The 19,118-nt window shown below is 43.3% G+C and overlaps 2 protein-coding genes across 2 annotated transcripts; both read left to right on the top strand.

Annotated features, from left to right (window-relative positions):
• The first annotated feature begins 1,407 nt into the window (after positions 1-1,407).
• LOC106552573 (uncharacterized) lies at positions 1,408-7,774 on the top strand. Its single transcript, XM_087711503.1, has 2 exons — positions 1,408-1,472; positions 3,907-7,774. The coding sequence occupies exon 2, from the start codon at positions 4,596-4,598 to the stop codon at positions 6,228-6,230; it is 1,635 nt and encodes a 544-aa protein (XP_087567629.1). The 5' UTR covers positions 1,408-1,472; positions 3,907-4,595; the 3' UTR covers positions 6,231-7,774.
• Positions 7,775-11,342: 3,568 nt separating this feature from the next.
• On the top strand, positions 11,343-17,509 carry LOC148047502 (uncharacterized). Its single transcript, XM_087711498.1, has 2 exons — positions 11,343-11,407; positions 14,223-17,509. The coding sequence occupies exon 2, from the start codon at positions 14,543-14,545 to the stop codon at positions 16,247-16,249; it is 1,707 nt and encodes a 568-aa protein (XP_087567624.1). The 5' UTR covers positions 11,343-11,407; positions 14,223-14,542; the 3' UTR covers positions 16,250-17,509.
• Positions 17,510-19,118: the final 1,609 nt, after the last annotated feature.

Genomic DNA, 19,118 nt, shown 5'->3' with positions numbered 1-19,118 from the left:
GTACAGCCATTCTAAAAACGTTAACATGGTGTCCAATCAGCCTTGTGCTTTGTTGGAATATTCTATCTTTCCTTTTTGGGTTTTTTCCCCCAAATATTTCTTTTCAAAAATATCTTCTGCCCTATACGGACAATCAAGCCCTCTTTTTTACACCCGATTTTCTAAGCCCTGCTGCATATTCTTCTCTCTCTGTGACCAGGATTCCATTCCCCACTCTCCTGTCAGAGCTGAAGAGGCTTCTTGGTGGAGAAGGAAAACATCTTCAAAAGAAAACAAATAAAAAAGTCCACTTGCCTTCTGATAAAACACCTTTGGCACATCTAAGAACAGGACATAATAGGATTAACCCACCACCATTAGAATAGCAAAAGACACAGAGCTCACTACATTGCAGAACCCCAGCAGCATCACAGAAACCTATAAAGCTCCATCCACCCATTCAACCAGTCGGTCAGCTGCCCTGGAACCACAGGCTGGTTCTGCTCATCAGAACCCCCTTTCTTAAGCAGCCTCCATTTTATTCCCGGCTTGGAACTATGCCTGGATTTTCCTTTTAACAGGATGTAGAGCAGTTTTTTAAAAAAAATTCCACAGAGATTCACTCTTAAAAAACCAGGAATCTCTAGACCAGCTTTTTACAAAGGAGCCCCCTCCAAGGGTTTTGCTCAGGGTGTCTGCGTTGGAATAATCAAGGGGAAAATCTACCTCCTCTGGAAATTGGGAAAGTTCCTCAGAGCAATTCTTTAGGCTCTGCAATCAGATAAAAAGATACCACAGGTAATCCTTGACATGCAACCATATTTCAGCTGGGCTGAGACAGAAAAGAAAGTGGGGGGGCAGCCTATTCTTGAAAGTTCCTGAGAGCAGGACAAGAAGGAACAAAGGGAGACACATCAGAAAGGGATCCAACCTCCTGTCAGTGAGAACAATTGATCAGTGGAAATTCTTTGTCTCCAGAGGTTGCGGCTGCAGGAGGAGGAGCTTTTTAAGAGGAGACTGGAGAGCCATTTGTGCGGAATATCCCTGCTTGGAGAATTGGTCCCTTCCAAGTTTTATGCCCAAAAACTTCATGAAGGTCTAGGGCTCAGCCTGTAGCTAATTTTCACAAGTGTCACCATTCAATATTTCACTTGCATCGATTGCAAAGGTCGGTTGGTAGGAGTGGAAAATGACTTGATGGCATGTAATCAGTGCAAACCTTTTGCAAACACCTTTATAGGCAGAGACGGGACGAGCCTGTTTTACCTCCTCTTATCGGGAGATGGCGGTCAGATGGGCAGCATTGGCGCCTAGAAAGCCATGGAGGCATCTGGAGTTGAGCTTTAAGGAGTTAAAACCATCAAGTGCTGCATTGCTAGAAAGGAGGGAAGAGAAGTGCAGGATCTACAGGATCGCTGACGGGAGGAAGAAAAGTCGAGTGGTTTCTAGGCTCCTGCAAGAGTCGAAGCAGTAGCAGCAGCAGCAGCTGGTGGGTGAGTTGAGGACAGGTTGTGGGAGAGGCTGGGAGCAAGAAAAGCTGCTTGATTGACTCCGCAGCGTAGAAGCAGAGAAGCAACTGGAAGAAAGACAAAGGCAGTTGGATGTGACCTTGGCGATCATGCAGTCCAACCCCCTGCTCAAGCATGAGAACTGAGACCATTTCAGACAAATGGCTCTCCAGTATCTCCTTCCAAGCCTCCAGGGAGGAGCACCCACAACTTGGGAAGGGAAGCCGTTCCACTGGTCGGTGTCAGGAGATTTCTTCCTATTTCTAGGATGCTTCTCTCCTTCCTTGTTTCCATCCATTACTTCTTGTCTTTCCTTCTGGGGCTTTGCAAAAGAAGTTCATTTTCTCTTCTTTGTGGCAGCACTTTAAGTATTGGAACATGTCACCTCTAGTTCTTCTTTTCACCAAGACTTGACATATCCAATTCCTACAACTGTTCTTCATATGTTTCCGCCAAAGCCCCCAGTCATGTTTGTTGCTCTTTCGTGTCTTCTCTTCAAACAAACCTTCCTGTTCATAAGTATTAAATCCAGTATAGCTGACCCTCTAATTATCTCCCCTATCTCTTGCATGACAGAGTTGTCAGGTTCCTCAGAAACCCCTAAGAAGCAACTGGACAGCCATTTATCCAGAATGGTGTGGGGTCTCCTGACCTAGCAGTGAATTAGTCTAGAGCCGTGATGACGAACATATAGCACTCGTGTCACAGGTCGCATGCGGAGCCATTTGTTAGGACACGTGAGGCGTTGTCCTATCAGCTACAGGGATATTTCCAGAGGGTGAAAAACCGCCAAAAATAAAGCCGGGGGGGGGGTGGGGGTTGTTTTCACCCACAACAGGTTTCACAGGCAAAATTGGTGCTTCAAGTCTTTAGGTATCATTTTATCATTTAAAGCCCCACATCTCTAATATTAGCACCGAAGGTTTGACTGTAACTATTTTGGGTTTTGGGACAGCTTTCAGGCAGAAAACACATGGATTTTCCACATATTTACATAATGGGAATAGAGCTTCGTGCTTGAGCAGGCGGTTGGACTAAAGGACCTCCAAGGTCCCTTCCATCTGTAATTCTTTTATATCCTTCCATTGGTCAAGTATTATATTACATCCAAAGTTCTTTGCCTACTGAATCGTACAATGCTTTACTTACTCATTCTGCAAGTTCAGTGTCAGGGTTTCAAGTAAAACCTTCAACCAATGAAGACTCCAAGGCAGGCAATTCCTCAAAGTTCCAATCTATTGAAGATGTCATATTGGCACATCTGGGAAAACCTGAAACTGAAAGCTTCCGGTTTTCCACATTCCAAAAAGTCAGAGTTCTATCCCCTACACCCACATGTCCATCACATGATCCAATCACTCCACCTACCCAAGTGGAGACATCCCCCAGTCACGCCTATCCATGTGCAGGCTGAACGTCCTTGACTCCCAGAGAAAAGATGCTGTTATGGCTATAATTCTCAACAATCTCACAATCCCCCTCCCGATTTCCCAGGCAATAAATGTGGCAGCCTTGAAGATCCAAAAGAAAAGAAGGGCCCCAGGGCTGATATTCAAATTCAATAGCAGTTTATAAACCTTAGTAATAATATGTTCAACCATTCATTTCCATTTCATTTTTCACGAAATTGTATCCATTGCTCTTTTTGTCTAGTCATTTCCCACTCCTTTAAATGTATAAATCAATGGCAAACGTCCTTCTGATTCCAACTTGTAGATTTTCAGATAGGGGCATGATAATTGAACAATAATTTTTAACCATAGGTCAACCAATCTGGTTTTGCACCCTTTCTTTTCTTAAAAAAGTTCCTGGGGAGACACCAAAGAGGAAAGAATGATGACTATGATCAACATTTGCTTTAACTTTATCATACGATAAAGAGCTTTGCCATCAAAATCTTTATTCATGCCTGTCAATCTCAAAGAAGCTTTTATTTTGGAGAGTCCCTCACTCTTTTTGCCACAAAACAACAAGCATCAAAGTACAATTTCAAATCTGGTCAACTCAAACCTCTTTCCTTAGCACTTTGCAATAATTTATGTTTAATTTTTGTTTTCTTTCCTTGCAATATAAAGTTAGAGATGTCTATCTGCCATACTTTAAATTGAGTTTCAGCTATAACATCTAAAGTGTGAAAGAGAAATAGCATGTTTATTAAAAAAAATTATCTGAATTACAGAGATTCTACCCAATAATTGAAGTTTGAAGAATTTGTCAACAAGTCTATTTCATGATTGCATATTTGAATTTGGATATGAGTAATCTGCAATGTTTCAAAAGAATCATAAATAACATTAGAAGTTATTTCAGCATTGTGGCATTTTTTGCTTTTTACTTGCAATGTACACTTTTTCACATCTTCTGCAACCATTGTATAAAGAAACAATTTTAAACTTACACTTTTATTTAAATCTTACAGATGAAGAGGATACCAATATGAGTTCTCTGGGACAACTGAGAATAACCAGCAATTTGAAAATGAAAGTAAATTGAGTCTTCAGAAAAGCACACAATTCTTCTCTTTCCCCAGCTGGTGAGAGAAAAAGGGGAGGAAATTTGAAGAGATTTCAAATTGGAAAAAGTAGATTATGCAGAATTCAACAACAGATTCCATGAAAAGGTCAAAGGAGATTTATTTTTTCCAATTAGAAAAAGAAGGAAATATCTAGAAGTGACTGAGGAGGAAACAGACAATTGGATAGCCACAAAAGGTAGACAGTAATGCAAGTCTCTAGACAGTAATGGAGGCCTTGCCCAGTGAGGAAGAAAACAGTAGCTTGAATAAAAGCTCCATGCAACAAGAGATCACACATATTTTTGATCTCTTCAAGAACCTCAGTGGCAGAAAAACTCTATAGATGGGCCTATTGTAGGAAAACCTCACATAGCAAATAACATATTATGCATAACAGGATCCACTCTGGAGGAAAGCCATACAAATTACTTGTGGTTCATTGAAGGACCGACACAGGAGAGAAGCCCTATAACTACCAATGCAGTAAAAGCTTTTACAAGCAGGGCAACTTGGTGATATATCAGAGGACTCACATAAGAGGAAAACTCTTAGAATGTGCTGATTGGAAAAAAATCAGTCAGAATTGGAACCTAATGGAATATTACAGGATGCACACAGGAAAGAATTCAAATAACTGTACTGATTGTGGTAAAAGTTTCATTACAAATTCCCAGCTGGTGATACACCAGAAGATGCACACAGGAGAGAAAGCATTTGAATGTCCTGATTGTGGGATAGGTTTCAGTCATAATTCAAGCCTGGTGATTCATCAGAGGACTCACACAGGAGAGAAACCCTTTGAGTGCTCTGATTGTGGCAAACATTTCAGTCGAAATTTCACTTTAGTTCAACATCAGAGGACTCACACAGGAGAGAAACCCTTTGAATGTTCTGATTGTGGGAAAGGTTTTAGTCAGAATTCCAACCTGGTGGAACACCAGAGGACTCACACAGGAGAAAAACCGTTTGAATGTCCTGATTGTGGGAAAAGTTTCAGTCATAATTCAAGCCTGGTGACTCATCAGAGGATTCACACAGGAGAGAAACCCTTTGAATGTCCTGATTGTGGGAAACATTTCAGTCAGAATTCCCATTTGGTTAAACACCAGAGGACTCACACAGGAGAGAAACCCTTTGAATGTCCTCTTTGTGGGAAAGGTTTCAATCAGAATTCCAGGCTGGTGGAACACCAGAGGACTCACACAGGAGAAAAGCCCTTTGAATGTCCTGATTGTGGGAAAAGTTTCAGTCATAATTCAAGCCTGGTGATTCATCAGAGGACTCACACAGGAGAGAAACCCTTTGAATGTTCTGATTGTGGCAAACGTTTCATTCTGAATTCCCATTTGGTTAAACACCAGAGGACTCACACAGGAGAAAAACCCTTTGAATGTTCTGATTGTGGCAAACATTTCAGTGAAAAGTTCGCTTTAGTTCAACACCAGAGGACTCACACAGGAGAAAAACCGTTTGAATGTCCTGATTGTGGGAAAAGTTTCAGTCATAATTCAAGCCTGGTGACTCATCAGAGGACTCACACAGGAGAGAAACCCTTTGAATGTTCTGATTGTGGCAAACATTTCAGTCGAAATTCCACTTTGGTTCAACACCAAAGGACTCACACAGGAGAAAAACCATTTGAATGTCCTGATTGTGGGAAAGGTTTCATTTATAAGTCAAGCCTGGTGATTCATCAAAGGACTCACACAGGAGAAAAGCCATTTGAATGTCCTGAATGTGGGATAGGTTTCAGTCATAATTCAAGCCTGGTGGACCACCAGAGGACTCACACAGGAGAGAAACCCTTTGAATGTTCTGATTGTGGCAAACGTTTCCGTTGCAATTCCGCTTTGTTTCAACACCAGAAGACTCACACAGGAGAGAAACCCTTTGAATGTTCTGATTGTGGCAAACGTTTCAGTCTGAATTACAATTTGGTTAGCCACCAGAGGACTCACACAGGAGAGAAAGCCTTTGAATGTTCTGATTGTGATAAACGTTTCAGTCGGAATTATTCCCTGGTGATTCATCAGAGGACTCACACAGGAGAGAAACCCTATGAATGTCCTATCTGTGGGAAAAGTTTCAATCAGAATTCCAGGCTGGTGAAACACCAGAGGAGTCACACAGGAGAAAAACACTTTGAATGTCCTGTTTGTGGGAAAAAATTCAGTGAGAAGTCCAAACTGATGAAACACCAGAGGACTTACACGAGAGAAACAATATGAAAGTCCAGATTGTGGGAAGCCTTTCAATTGGAGTTTTGATCTACTTATACAGAGGACCTTTACAGGAGTGAAGCTATACTAGTGTCCAGGTTGTGGGAAAAGTTTCACTTACTGTTCTGTCCTGGTGAAACACCAGAGGACTCACGCAGGAGTGAAACCATATGAATAAAATTATTGTGACAAAATTAGTGGACCAAAGGAATGCCATCAATATAGTTTACTTGGACTTCAGTAAGCCATTTGATAAGGTAGACCATAACCTACTACTAGATAAAGTAGAAGAATGTGGGTTAGACAGCATCACCACCAGATGGATTTGTAACTGGCTGACCAGCCGCACTCAACATGTAGCCCTCAATGGAATTGCATCTACATGGAGGGACGTATGCAATGGAGTACCCCAAGGTACTGTTTTAGGCCCAGTACTCTTCAACATCTTCATCAATGATTTGGATGAGGGAATAAATGGGGAACTCATCAAGTTTGCAGATGACACCAAGCTGGCAGGAATAGCCAACACTCCAGAAGACAGGCTTAAGATACAGAAGGATCTTGAAAAACTTGAACATTGGGCACTATCTAATAAAATGAAATTCAATGGTGAAAAGAATAGGGTTCTACATTTAGGCAACAAAAACAAAATGCACAGGTACAGTATAGGTGGTATCTTGCTCAATAGTAGTAACTGTGAAAGGGATCTTGGAATCCTAGTGGACAAGCATTTAAATATGAGCCAGCAGTGTGCAGCAGCTGCCAAAAAAGCCAACACAGTTCTAGGCTGCATGAACAGAGGGATAGAATCAAGATCATGTGAAGTGTTAATACCACTTTATAATGCCTTGGTAAGGCCACACTTTGAGTACTGCATTTAGTTTTGGTTGCCACGATGTAGAAAAGATTATTAGGGGACTGGAGACTAAACCATATGTAGAACGGTTGCAGGAACTGGGTATGTCTAGTTTAATAGAAAGAAGGACTAGGGGAGACATGATAGCAGTGTTCCAATATATCAGGGGTTGCCACAAAGAAGAGGGAGTCAAACTATTTTCCAAGGCACCTGAGGGTAGAACAAGAAGCAATGGGTGGAAACTAATCAAGGAGAGAAGCAACTTAGAACTGAGGAGAACAATTAATCAGTGGAACAGCTTGCCTCCAGAAGTTGTGAATGCCCCAACACTGGAAGTCTTTAAGATGTTGGGTAGCCGTTTGTCTGAAAGGTATAGGGTTTCCTGCCTAGGTAGGGGGTTGGACTAGGAGACCCCCCAAGGTCCCTTCCAACTCTGGTATTGTATTGTATTGTATTGAATATCCACAGTGTGGGGAAAGTTTCAGTCAGAATTTCAACCTGGTGAACCGCGATCCCGGGGAGTCAATCAAAAAAGGAACTGTTCCTATTGGTTCAACACACGTGCCGGCCGGCAGGAGAATTGCAGCCATCAGATTGCTTAACCATCTGACAGCTATGCTATAAATAGCTGTCAGATGGAAGGAGAATTGTTCTAAGCTTTTATTGTGGTTGTCAATAAACGCGTTAATGGTTCAAACGTCTCTGTTTCCCTCAGTCGCTCAGAACGAAGCAGCTTTGATGACAGGATCTCCACGTTTGTTAGCAACTTGTGCTATGATCTCGTTTTCTTGGAAGTGCCTGCTTTTTCCCTTTGCTGGCTGCTGGATGATAGCAGCATGCTGACATATCTATTGTATCCCCTTGGTGGTGGCGATGTGAGAAAAAAATTGAATGGAGGAAAATCTTTTATTTTTAATAATTGATTGTGTAATGTAAGAATAATCAATAGCTTTTGGCAAGGAAAAAAATGGGTAGCTTCAGTGCTGCTATGATTGTTGGGGCAAAGCAAGGCACTCAGAATGGGCTCTAACTGCCAGATGTGCAGTGAACAAGTTTAATAATAAACTTTAAAAAATTATAACACAAAACCATTTTCTCAATTCTTCTGTGGTGAGGTCTCCACACATACAGTGAGTTTCTAATACTCTACAATTGTTAATCTACCTGTAATCTGTCTCTTTGGCATTCGGCACCTCTATAACCAATCTGTCTCCTTCAGCTTCATTTCTCTCCCCATTATAAATTTAAATTTTCAGGTCCAATGGTACCTCCATCCAGCCAATCTGTGCTTTTGATGTGTAATGTAATTAGACTTCTCCCTCTTAATTTGTTGCATTGCTATTTACCTCAGTCCTAAACTCTATGAAACAATGACATTTCTTTATGCAAAGTTAAAAAATTAGAATGGCTAAACTGGATCCGTTTGGATTGGCATTCTTCTCAGATTCAGGGATGTTCTTCTCCACCATTGCCAGTTTGGGAGATCAAAGTTAGGAGGTTTCAAACAGGAGAACTAAGATAGGTTTCCCTTGTAACTTTACAACCCCTAAAGCAGCCATTGGATGTGCCAGTGGGTTTGTAGCTTTTGAAACACATAATATTACAGAGGATCTATCTGACTTCCCTGATGATTCTCCCAGTTCTCAACTGGATCCAACAGACATTATGAAAGTTGAGGTCCTTGTGGGTGGAAACAGAGCCAATAGATGAAATGGCCACTATCAAAAATCTTACCTTATTAAATCTGCATTAAAATGGCAGTGCAGGTTACCACTCTAAAAACGTTAATGTGGTTTCCAATCAGCCTTGTTCTTTGGCGGAATATTCCATCTTTCCTTTCTGTTTTTTTTACAAATAATTCTTTTTAAAAATATCTTCTGCCCTATACAGACAATCAAGCCCTCTTTTTTTACACCCCATTTTCTAAGCCCTGCTGCATATTGTTCTGTCTCTGTGATCAGGATTCCATTCCCCACTAATCTGTCAGAGCTGAAGAGGCTTCTTGGAGGAGAAGGAAAACATCTTCAAAAGAAAACAAATAAAAAAGTCCACTTTCCTTCTGAAAAAGCACCTTTGGCACAATGACCTTTTAGGGCATAATAGGATTAACCCACCAGCATTAGAATAGCAAAAGAGGCAGAACTCATACATTGCACAACCCCAGCAGCATCACAGAAACCTATAAAGATCCATCCGCCCATTCAACCAGTTGGTCAGTTGCCCTGGAACCACAGGCTGGTTCTGCTCATCAATAAACGGACCCCCCTTTCTTAAGCAGCCTCCATTTTATTCCCGGCTTGGAACTAGGCCTGGATTTTCCTTCTGACAGGGAGTAGAGAATTTTTTTTTTAAAAAAAATCTGGACTGAGATTCACTAAAAATGATCAGGAATCTCTAGACCAGCTTCTTACAAAGTAGTGCCCTCCAAGGGTTTTGCCCAAGGTGTCTGCCTCAGAATAATCAAGATACCACAGGTAATCCTTGACATGCAACCATATTTGAGCTGGGCTCAAACAGAAAAGAAAGGGGGGAGGACGCCTATTCTTGAAAGCCCCTGAGAGCAGGACAAGAAGGAACAGAGGGAGACACATCAGAAAGGGATCCAACTTGGAATTAAGGAGAAACTTCCTGTCAGTGAGAACAATTGATCAGTGGAAATGCTTTGTCTCCAGAAGTCTCGGCTCCTCCATTGGAGGAGCTTTTTAAGAGGAGACTGGACAGCCATTTGTGCAGAATAGCACAGAGGTCCCTGCTTGGAGAATTGGTCCCTTCCGACTCTTATGCTGTAAGAACTTCATGAACGTTTAGGGCTCAACCTGTAGATAATCTTTACAAGTGTCACATTTCACTATTTCACTTGCATCGGTTGCAAAGGTTGGTTGATAGGAGTGGAAAATGACTTCATGGCATGTAATCAATGCAAACGCCTTCATAGGCAGAGACGGGACGAGCGTGTTTTACCCCCTCCTATCGGGAGATGGCAGTCAAATGGGCAACATTGGGGTTGAGCTTTAAGAGGTTAAAACCATCAAGTGCTGCATTGCTAGAACGGAAGGGAGAGAAGTGCAGGATCTACAGGATCGCTGAGGGGAGGAAGAAAAGCCGAGTGGTTTCCGGGGTCCTGCAAGAGTCGAAGCAGCAGCAGCAGCAGCAGCAGCAGCAGCAGCTGGTGGGTGAGTTGAGGGCAGGTTGGAGGAGAGGCTGGGAGCAAGACAGGCTGCTTGATTTTCTCCGCAGCGTAGAAGCAGAGAAGCAACTGGAAGAAAGACAAAGGCAGTTGGATGTGACCTTGGCGATCATGCAGTCCAACCCCCTGCTCAAGCACGAGAACTGAGACCATTTCAGACAAATGGCTCTCCCGTATCTCCTTCCAAGCCTCCAGGGAGGAGCACCCACAACTTGGGAAGGGCCTCCGTTCCACTGGTCGCTGTCAGGAGATTTCTTCTTATTTCTAGGATGCTTCTCTCCTTCCTTGGTTTCCATCCATTGCTTCTTGTCTTTCCTTCTGGGGCTTTGCAAAAGAAGTTCATTTTCTCTTCTTTGTGGCAGCACTTCAAGTATTGGAACATGTCACCTCTAGTCCTTCTTTTCACCAAGACTTGACATATCCAATTCCTACAACTGTTCTTCATAATTTTCCACCTCAAGCCCCCAGTCATGTTTGTTCCTCTTTGGTGTCTTCCCTTCAAACAAACCTTTCTGTTCATAAGTATTAAATCCAGTATAGCTGACCCTCTAATTTTGTTGTCAGGTTCCTCAGAAACCTCTAATTAGCAACTGGACAGCCATTTATCCAGAATTGTATGGGATCTCCTGACCTAGTAGTGAATTAGTCTAGAGCCGTGAGGGCGAACCTATGGCACGCGTCTCACAGGTCGCACACGGAGCCATTTGATAGGACACGTGAGGCGCTGCCCTGTCAGCTACAGGGATATTTCCAGAAGGTTAAAAACTACCAAAGATAAAATGGGGGGGGGGCGTTTTCACCCACAACAGGTTTATAGAAAGCCTCTGGAGCCTGGGGCTTCCACGGGCAAGTTTGGTGCTTCAAATCTTGCAGTCTTTAGGCATCATTTTATCATTTAAAGCCCCACATCTCTAATATTAGCACCAAAGGTTTGACTGTAACTATTTTGGGTTTTGAGACAGCTTTCAGGCAGAAAACACATGGATTTTCCACATATATACATATTTGGTATAGAGCTCCCTGCCTGAGCAGGGGGTTGGACTAGAGACTCTTCTAATTATCTCCCCTATCTTTTGCAGGACAGAGTTGTCAGGTTCCTCGGGAATCTTTAAGGAGAAACTGGACAGCCATTTATCCAGAATGGTATGGACTCTCTTGACTGAGCAGGAGATTGGTCTAGATCTAACAAAGCTCCAAGATCCCTTCCAACGCTGTTATTCTGTCATGGACCTGCTGGTTTTTTTGGCAATAGTATATCGGAAAATCACCAGAAATCTCTTCTGGGATTTTTGCTTTTTTGTTTCCACGTCTAGCCAAGAAGCATGATATTTCCTATTGAAACTCCATCCATGCATTAATCAGATTCCAGTGTGTTTAAGCCAGTAGTTCCTGCAGTTATGAAAGCTTTCGAGAACCTTTCGGAAGTTCAGCTGAATATGTAGTCCTTTCTTACCCTTTGTTCCCTGATCCTTCAAAGTTACAAGGGAACGGTATGGCACATATACATCTAGTCCATAAATTAGTGCTGATTGTAGCACTTGTTCAGTGACCTGAACAAGTCAGCAGTTCCTGTGGTTATGAAGGTGCAAGAAAAAGAGTTCCGACAATTTGGGTTCTGCCAACCGATGCACATTTATGATGGTTTCAGCATCCCACACTCGGGATCCCCATTTGTGACCTTCCCAGCTAGATTCTGTCAAGCAAAATCAGTAGTGATGCCAGCAGGAAGTTGCCAACCATAGTTAGGTAAAATTGCCTTTAACAACTCACAACTGCAGAGGAAAATATAAGTTGGCACTATCAGACGACATCATGCTTCCTGATCAGGCTGCTTAGTGACAGAGATGCCTTTCCCAAATGGAGTCAGTAAGTGAGGACTGCTTCAATAGGAATGTCACCAGTGTGGTTGTGGGCATTTTCTGTTGTTATCTGGATCCATTCCAGTCAGGCTTCAGACCTGGCTACAGCACAGAAACTGCTTTGGTCGCATTGACCGATGATCTCTGGAGAGCCAGGGATGGAAGCCACGCCTCCATCCTGGTACTCCTTGACCTCTCGGCGGCTTTCAATACCATTGACCATGGTATCCTTCTGCGACGACTGCGGGAGGTGGGGGTGGGAGGCACTGTTTTATGGTGGTTCTCCTCTTACCTCTCGGACAGGTCGCAGTCGGTGTTAGTTGGAGGGCAGAGATCGACCCCTAGGCCCCTAACGTATGGGGTGCCGCAGGGTTCGGTCCTGTCCCCCCTTCTTTTTAATATCTACATGAAACCGCTGGGCGAGATCATCCGACGGCACGGGATAAAATACCACCAATATGCGGACGATACGCAGTTGTATCTGTCCGCCCCGTGCCAACTCAATGAAGCGATGGACGTGATGTGCCAGGGTCTTGAGGCCATTAGAGACTGGATGGGGGTTAACAAGCTTGTACTCAATCCAGATAAGACCGAGTGGCTGTTGTGCTTCCCTCCCACTAATTGGCCCAGTGTTCCATCTCTCAGGCTGGGGGGTCAAATTATACGCCCCTCAGATAGGGTCCGCAACTTGGGAGTCCTCCTGGATCCACAGCTGACTTTCGAGCATCACTTGTCAGCTGTGACCAGGGGGGCATTTGCCCAGATTCGTCTGGTGCGCCAGTTGCGCCCCTACCTGAATCGGGAGGCCCTCACAACAGTCACTCGTGCCCTTGTGACCTCTAGGCTGGAGTACTGCAATGTGCTCTACATGGGGCTGCCCTTGAAGAGTATCCGGCAACTTCAGCTGGTCCAGAATGCGGCCACGCGAGTGATCGTGGGTGCACCTCGCTTCACCCACGTAACACCTATCCTTCGCGAGCTGCACTGACTACCTGTTGCTCTCCGGATGCGCTTCAAGGTGCTACTTGTCACCGACAAAGCCCTTCATGGTATTGGGTCTGGGTACTTGAGAGACCGCCTACTGCCAATTACCTCCACTATACCGATCAGATCGCATAGATTAGGCCTCCTCCAAATTCCATCAACGAGCCAATGTCATCTGGCAACTACCCGGAGGAGAGCCTTCTCGGTGGCTGCTCCGACCCTCTGGAACAAACTCCCCGTGGAGATTCGTACCCTCACCACCCTCCAGACCTTCCGCACTGCCCTTAAAATCTGACTGTCCCAGCAGGCCTGGGGCTAAAGACCCTAACCCCACCCGAATGGTATGATTGCTGTGTTTTCTTTTAACAATGTGTTGTTTTATGTTCATAACTTGTTCTGTCCTCCCCTTCCCATGACTTGTGAGCCGCCCTGAGTCCCCCCAGGGAAAGGGCGGCATACAAATAAATAAACTATAAACTATATTTGCATCTCAGAACTTCCACGGGCAAAACTGATTCTTCAAATCGTGCAGAGTCTTTAGGTATCATTTTATCAATTAAAGCCCCCACATCTCTAAAATTAGCACAGGTTTGACTGTAACCATTTTGGGATTTGGGTAGCTTTCTGGTAGAAAACAGATGGATTTTCCACAGCTCTATATTTGGTATAGAGCTTCGTGCTTGAGCAGGGGGTTGGACTAGAAGACCTCCAAGATCTCTTCCATCTGTAATTCTTTTATATCCTTCCATTGTTCAAACATTATATTACATCCAAAGTTCTTTGCCCACTGAATCATACAATGCTTTGCATACTCATTCTGCAAGTGGAATGTCAGGGTTCCAAGTGAAAGAGAAATAGCATGTTTATTAAAACATTTATCTGAATTACAGAGATTCTACCCAATAATTGAAGTTTGAAAAATTTGTCAAGTTTATTTCATGATTGCATATTTGAACTTGGATCTCAGTACTCTGCAATGTTTCAAAAGAATAATAATTAAAGTTAGAAGTTATTTCAGCATTATGGCATCTTTGCTTTTTACTTGTAATGTATACTTCTGCAATCATTGTATAAAGAATATTTTTTAAACTTACACTTTTATTTAAATCTTACAGATGAAAGAGGATAGCAATATGAACGCTCTGGACAACTGAGAATAACCAGCAACTTTGAAAATGAAAGTAAATTGAGCCTTCAGAAAAGCACAAAATTCTTCTCTTTCCACAACTGATGAGAGAAAGGGGAGAAAATCCCCTTTGAATGACCCACACAGGAGAAAAGTTCTATAACTACTCGCAATATAGTAAATGCTTTTGTAAGCATGGCAACTTGGTGATACATCAGAGGACTCACGTGAGGGGAAAATCCTTTGAATGTGTTGATTGTTGGAAATTATTCAGTCAGAATTCCAACCTGATGGTACGTATATTACAGGATGCACACAGGAAAGAAATCATATAACTGTGCTGATTGTGGAAAAAGTTTCATTACAAATTCCCAGCTGGTGATACACCAGAGGACTCACACAGGAGAGAAACCGTTTGAATGTCCTGATTGTGGGAAAAGTTTCAGTCATAATTCAAGCCTGGTGACTCATCAGAGGACTCACACAGGAGAGAAACCCTTTGAATGTTCTGATTGTGGCAAACGTTTCAGTCGAAATTTCACCTTGGTTCAACACCAGAGGACACACACGGGAGAAAAACCGTTTGAATGCCCTGACTGTGGGATAGGTTTCAGTCATAATTCAAGCCTGGTGGTTCATCAGAGGACTCACACAGGAGAGAAACCCTTTGAATGTTCTGATTGTGGCAAACGTTTCCGTTGCAACTCTGCTTTGGTTCAACACCAGAGGACTCAGCAAGGAGAAAAATCGTTTGAATGTCCTGATTGTGGGAAAGGTTTCATTTATAAGTCAAGCCTGGTGATTCATCAAAGGACTCACACAGGAGAGAAACCCTTTGAATGTCCTATCTGTGGGAAAAGTTTCAGTAAGAATTCCAATTTGGTTAGCCACCAGAGGACTCACACAGGAGACAAAGCCTTTGAATGTCCTGATTGTGGTAAACGTTTTAGTCGGAATTATGACCTGGTGATTCATCAGAGGACTCACACAGGAGAGAAACCCTATGAATGTCCTCTTTGTGGGAAAAGTTTCAATCAGAATTCCAGGTTGGTGGAACACCAGAGGACTCACACAGGAGAGAAACCGTTTGAATGTCTTGATTGTGGGAAACGTTTCAGTCAGAATTATTGCCTGGTGAACCACCAGAGGATTCACACAGGAGAGAAACCCTATGAATGTCCTGATTGTGGGAAACGTTTCAGTCAGAATTCCAGCCTTGTGATACACCAGAGGACTCACACAGGAGAGAAACCCTTTGAATGTCCTGTTTGTGGGAAATTATTCAGTCAGAATTGCACCCTGGTGAAACACCAGAGGACACACACAGGGGAGAAACCATTTGAATGTCCAGATTGTGGGAAACGTTTCAGTCAGAATTATGACCTGTTGAACCACCAGAGGACTCACACACGAGAAAAACCCTTTGAATGTCCTGTTTGTGGGAAAAGTTTCAGTATACATTCCCATCTGTTGGAACACCAGAGGACTCACACAGGAGAGAAACCCTTTGAATGTCCCGGTTGTGGGAAAGGTTTTAGTCGTAATTCCAGCTTGGTGGATCACCAGAGGACTCACACAGGTGAGAAACCCTTTGAATGTTCTGATTGTGGCAAACGTTTCAGTCGAAATTTCACCTTGATTCAACACCAGAGGACACACACAGGAGAAAAACCGTTTGAATGTCCTGACTGTGGGATAGGCTTCAGTCATAATTCAAGCCTGGTGATTCATCAGAGGACTCACACAGGAGAGAAACCCTTTGAATGTTCTGATTGTGGCAAACGTTTCCGTTGCAATTCTGCTTTGGTTCAACACCAGAGGACTCAGCAAGGAGAAAAATCATTTGAATGTCCTGATTGTGGGAAAGGTTTCATTTATAAATCAAGACTGGTGATTCATCAAAGGACTCACACAGGAGAGAAACCCTTTGAATGTCCTATCTGTGGGAAAAGTTTCAGTAAGAATTCCAATTTGGTTAGCCACCAGAGGACTCACACAGGAGACAAAGCCTTTTAATGTCCTGATTGTGGGAAAGGTTTCAATCAGAATTCCAGGTTGGTGGAACACCAGAGGATTCACACATGAGAAAAACCCTTTGAATGTCCTGATGGTGGGAAACGTTTCAGTCATAATTCAAGCCTGGTGATTCATCAGAGGACTCACACAGGAGAGAAACCCTTTGAATGTCCCGGTTGTGGGAAAGGTTTCAGTCATAATTCCAGCTTGGTGAACCACCAGGGGACTCACACAGGTGAGAAACCCTTTGAATGTCCTGTTTGTGGGGGGAAATTCAGTGAGAAAGCCAAACTAGTGAAACACCAGAGGACTCATATGAGAGAAACGATATGAATATCCAGATTATGGGAAAAGTTTTAGTAGGAATTCTGGTCTAGTTATACACTAGAACACCAATACAGGAGTGAAGCCATACTGGTTTCCAGATTGTGGTGCAAGTTTCACTTATTGTTCTGACCTTGTGAAATACCAGAGAACTCACACAGGAGTGAAACTTTGAATATCCACAGTGTGGGAAAAGTTTCAGTCAGAATTTCTACCTTGTGAACCATGAAAGAACCCACACAAGAGAGAAACTCTTTTAATGTCCAGATTCTGGGAAGAGTTTTAGTCAGAATTCACATTTGTTGATACACTACTGAACTAACACAGGAGAGAAACCCTTTGAATGTCTGGATTGTTTGAAAAGTCACCGTTTTTACCTGGTGAGACACCAGAGGATGCATACAGAAGAGAAACCATACAAATGAGCTATCGGTAATATAGGTTTGCACACAGGAGAAAAACTCAAGGAAATCTACATTACGCAAAAGTTGATGAGTTTAGAGCTTAAATTTCATTTTTGGTCTCTCATTGGAAGTGTAGATGAGAAATTGACTATTTAAGTTCTTCCCTGTTTCATTTTACTGAAAGATATCTCAGATGTAGAGATGTGATTAGAGAGAGAAAATGGAAAATATAAATTTGATAAAGATATACTGTGTGATTATTATTTTTTTGGTTATTACCTTCCCGCAAAGCTTTGCCCTCTGCCACAGGGTCCATATAGGCATTTCATTGATCCACAGAGTCCCCATAGGCTTTTTCCCTCTCCCACTGCATCCCTACAGTCCTTAGGCCTCACTCCCACCCCACCAAACCTCACAGCCTCCTCCTCCATACCCTTTGAAGGTCTTCGAACATCAAGTTGGTGAAGAAGGCCAGGATACATATCCCAGGGCCACATGGCTATGTCCTGGAAGCAGCCCTTATTTTCAGTGTGCCCGTGATTAAATCCTTGGTCATGTGATGGACTTGTGGAAGCAGCTCCCATATTGTCTCATCTACCTCTGGGCCAAAATGGCGGCTGCTTCTGAGTCATTGTCATACAGGGGAGGGAGAAACCATTCTATTTCACTACCTTAACACTGTGCAAATTGCATTAAGGGATCGTGGGTGCACTTAAAATGACAGCTGCCTCCCAGAGGTCTCCAAAAGGTAAGTGTTTGATGGGTGAGGGGCGTGTAGGGCAGTGTTTTTCAACCACTGTGCCGCGGCACACTAGTGTGCCGTGACATAGTGTAAGGTGTGCCGTGGGAAAAACACCCGGTTGTGGCGCCCGGCAGAAGCCTCGCTCTCCTGCGGCCGTTTCAGTCGCTTCCCTTGTCCGTCTCGATTGCTGGAAGCAGTAACAAACGGCGCTTCCGCTCCGCAGCGCCCTGACAGCCACCCCAGCCGGCGGCTACCGGGCCTCGCTGGAGTCAATTGCAAAACCGCGTTCAGCGCTTTGAGGACCTGAGGCATCTTGGGAAATGCAGTTCCCTATCGGAAAGAATGGAGTAGCTGCAAATTTGTAACAACATAATATAACTTGGTGCTTCGCAAGTTACAAAAATCTCGTTTGATTTGCACAGTTTTTTAAAAGTTAGATAAAGAAATTATGCTGTGAAAGCGACTAGAAAGCCCCCCCTCCCCTTCCTGTGTGCGAGAAAGGGAAGGAGGGAGGGGGGGAGGAAAAGAAGAAGGGAGGGGAGAAGAAGATGGAAGGAGAAAAGATGGATGGAAGGAGAAATAATGGAAGGAGAAGGAGGAAGATGGAAGAAGAAAGGAAGAAAAAGAAGAAGGGAGGGAGAAAAGAGGGAAGGAGGTAGGAAGAAAAGGGGAAGAGAGGGAAAGAGCAGAAAGACAAAGAGGATGAAGTTGATAGGCAAGAGGAAGGGGGAAGGAAGGAAAAAAGAAAAAGAGGGAGAGAGGAAAGAAGAAAAGATGGAACTAGAAAGAAAAGAAGGGAGGGAGGGAGGAAAGGGGAAGACAGGGAAAGAGCAGAAAGACAGAAGGTGAAGGTAGATAGGCAGAAGGAAGGAAGAAGGAAGAAATAGGAAAGGAGGGAAGGAGGAAGGAACAGAAGCGAAGAGGAAGAGAGAAATGGAAAGAGCAGAAAGACAGAGAAGGTAGATAGGCAAAAGAAATGAAGATGAAAGAATGGAAGGAGGAAGGAAGAGAAAAAAGGAGGAAGGGAGTGAGTGAGGAAAGAAGAGATGATGGAAGGAGAAAGGAAGGAAGAGAGGGAAAGAACAGAAGACAGATAAGGTGAAGGTAGATAAGCAGGGGGAATGAAGGAAGAAGTGAGGAGTCTCAAGGAGGGGGAAAACATTTAGTGACCAAAGTTACAATGGCATTGAAAAAAGTGACTGATGACCATTTTTCACACTTAGCGACCGTTGCAGCACCCAAGGTGTTCCCCGTTCCGGCAAACAAAGCTATTTTGACATTGCTCCCATTTTCCACTACATATTTATTTGATTCCTATTCAAGAGAATTACTTTATATATAGTCAATATAGGCACAGAGTTAAATTTTTTTAACATTTTCTAATGGTGGTGTGCCTCGT

The sequence above is a fragment of the Thamnophis sirtalis genome, unplaced genomic scaffold, assembly GCF_051295495.1.
Source record: "Thamnophis sirtalis isolate CommonGarterSnake01/CBP01778 unplaced genomic scaffold, rThaSir2_p1.2 scaffold_3, whole genome shotgun sequence".
NCBI classification, from domain to species: domain Eukaryota; kingdom Metazoa; phylum Chordata; class Lepidosauria; order Squamata; family Natricidae; genus Thamnophis; species Thamnophis sirtalis.
This window is presented reverse-complemented; position numbering and strand designations above follow the sequence as displayed.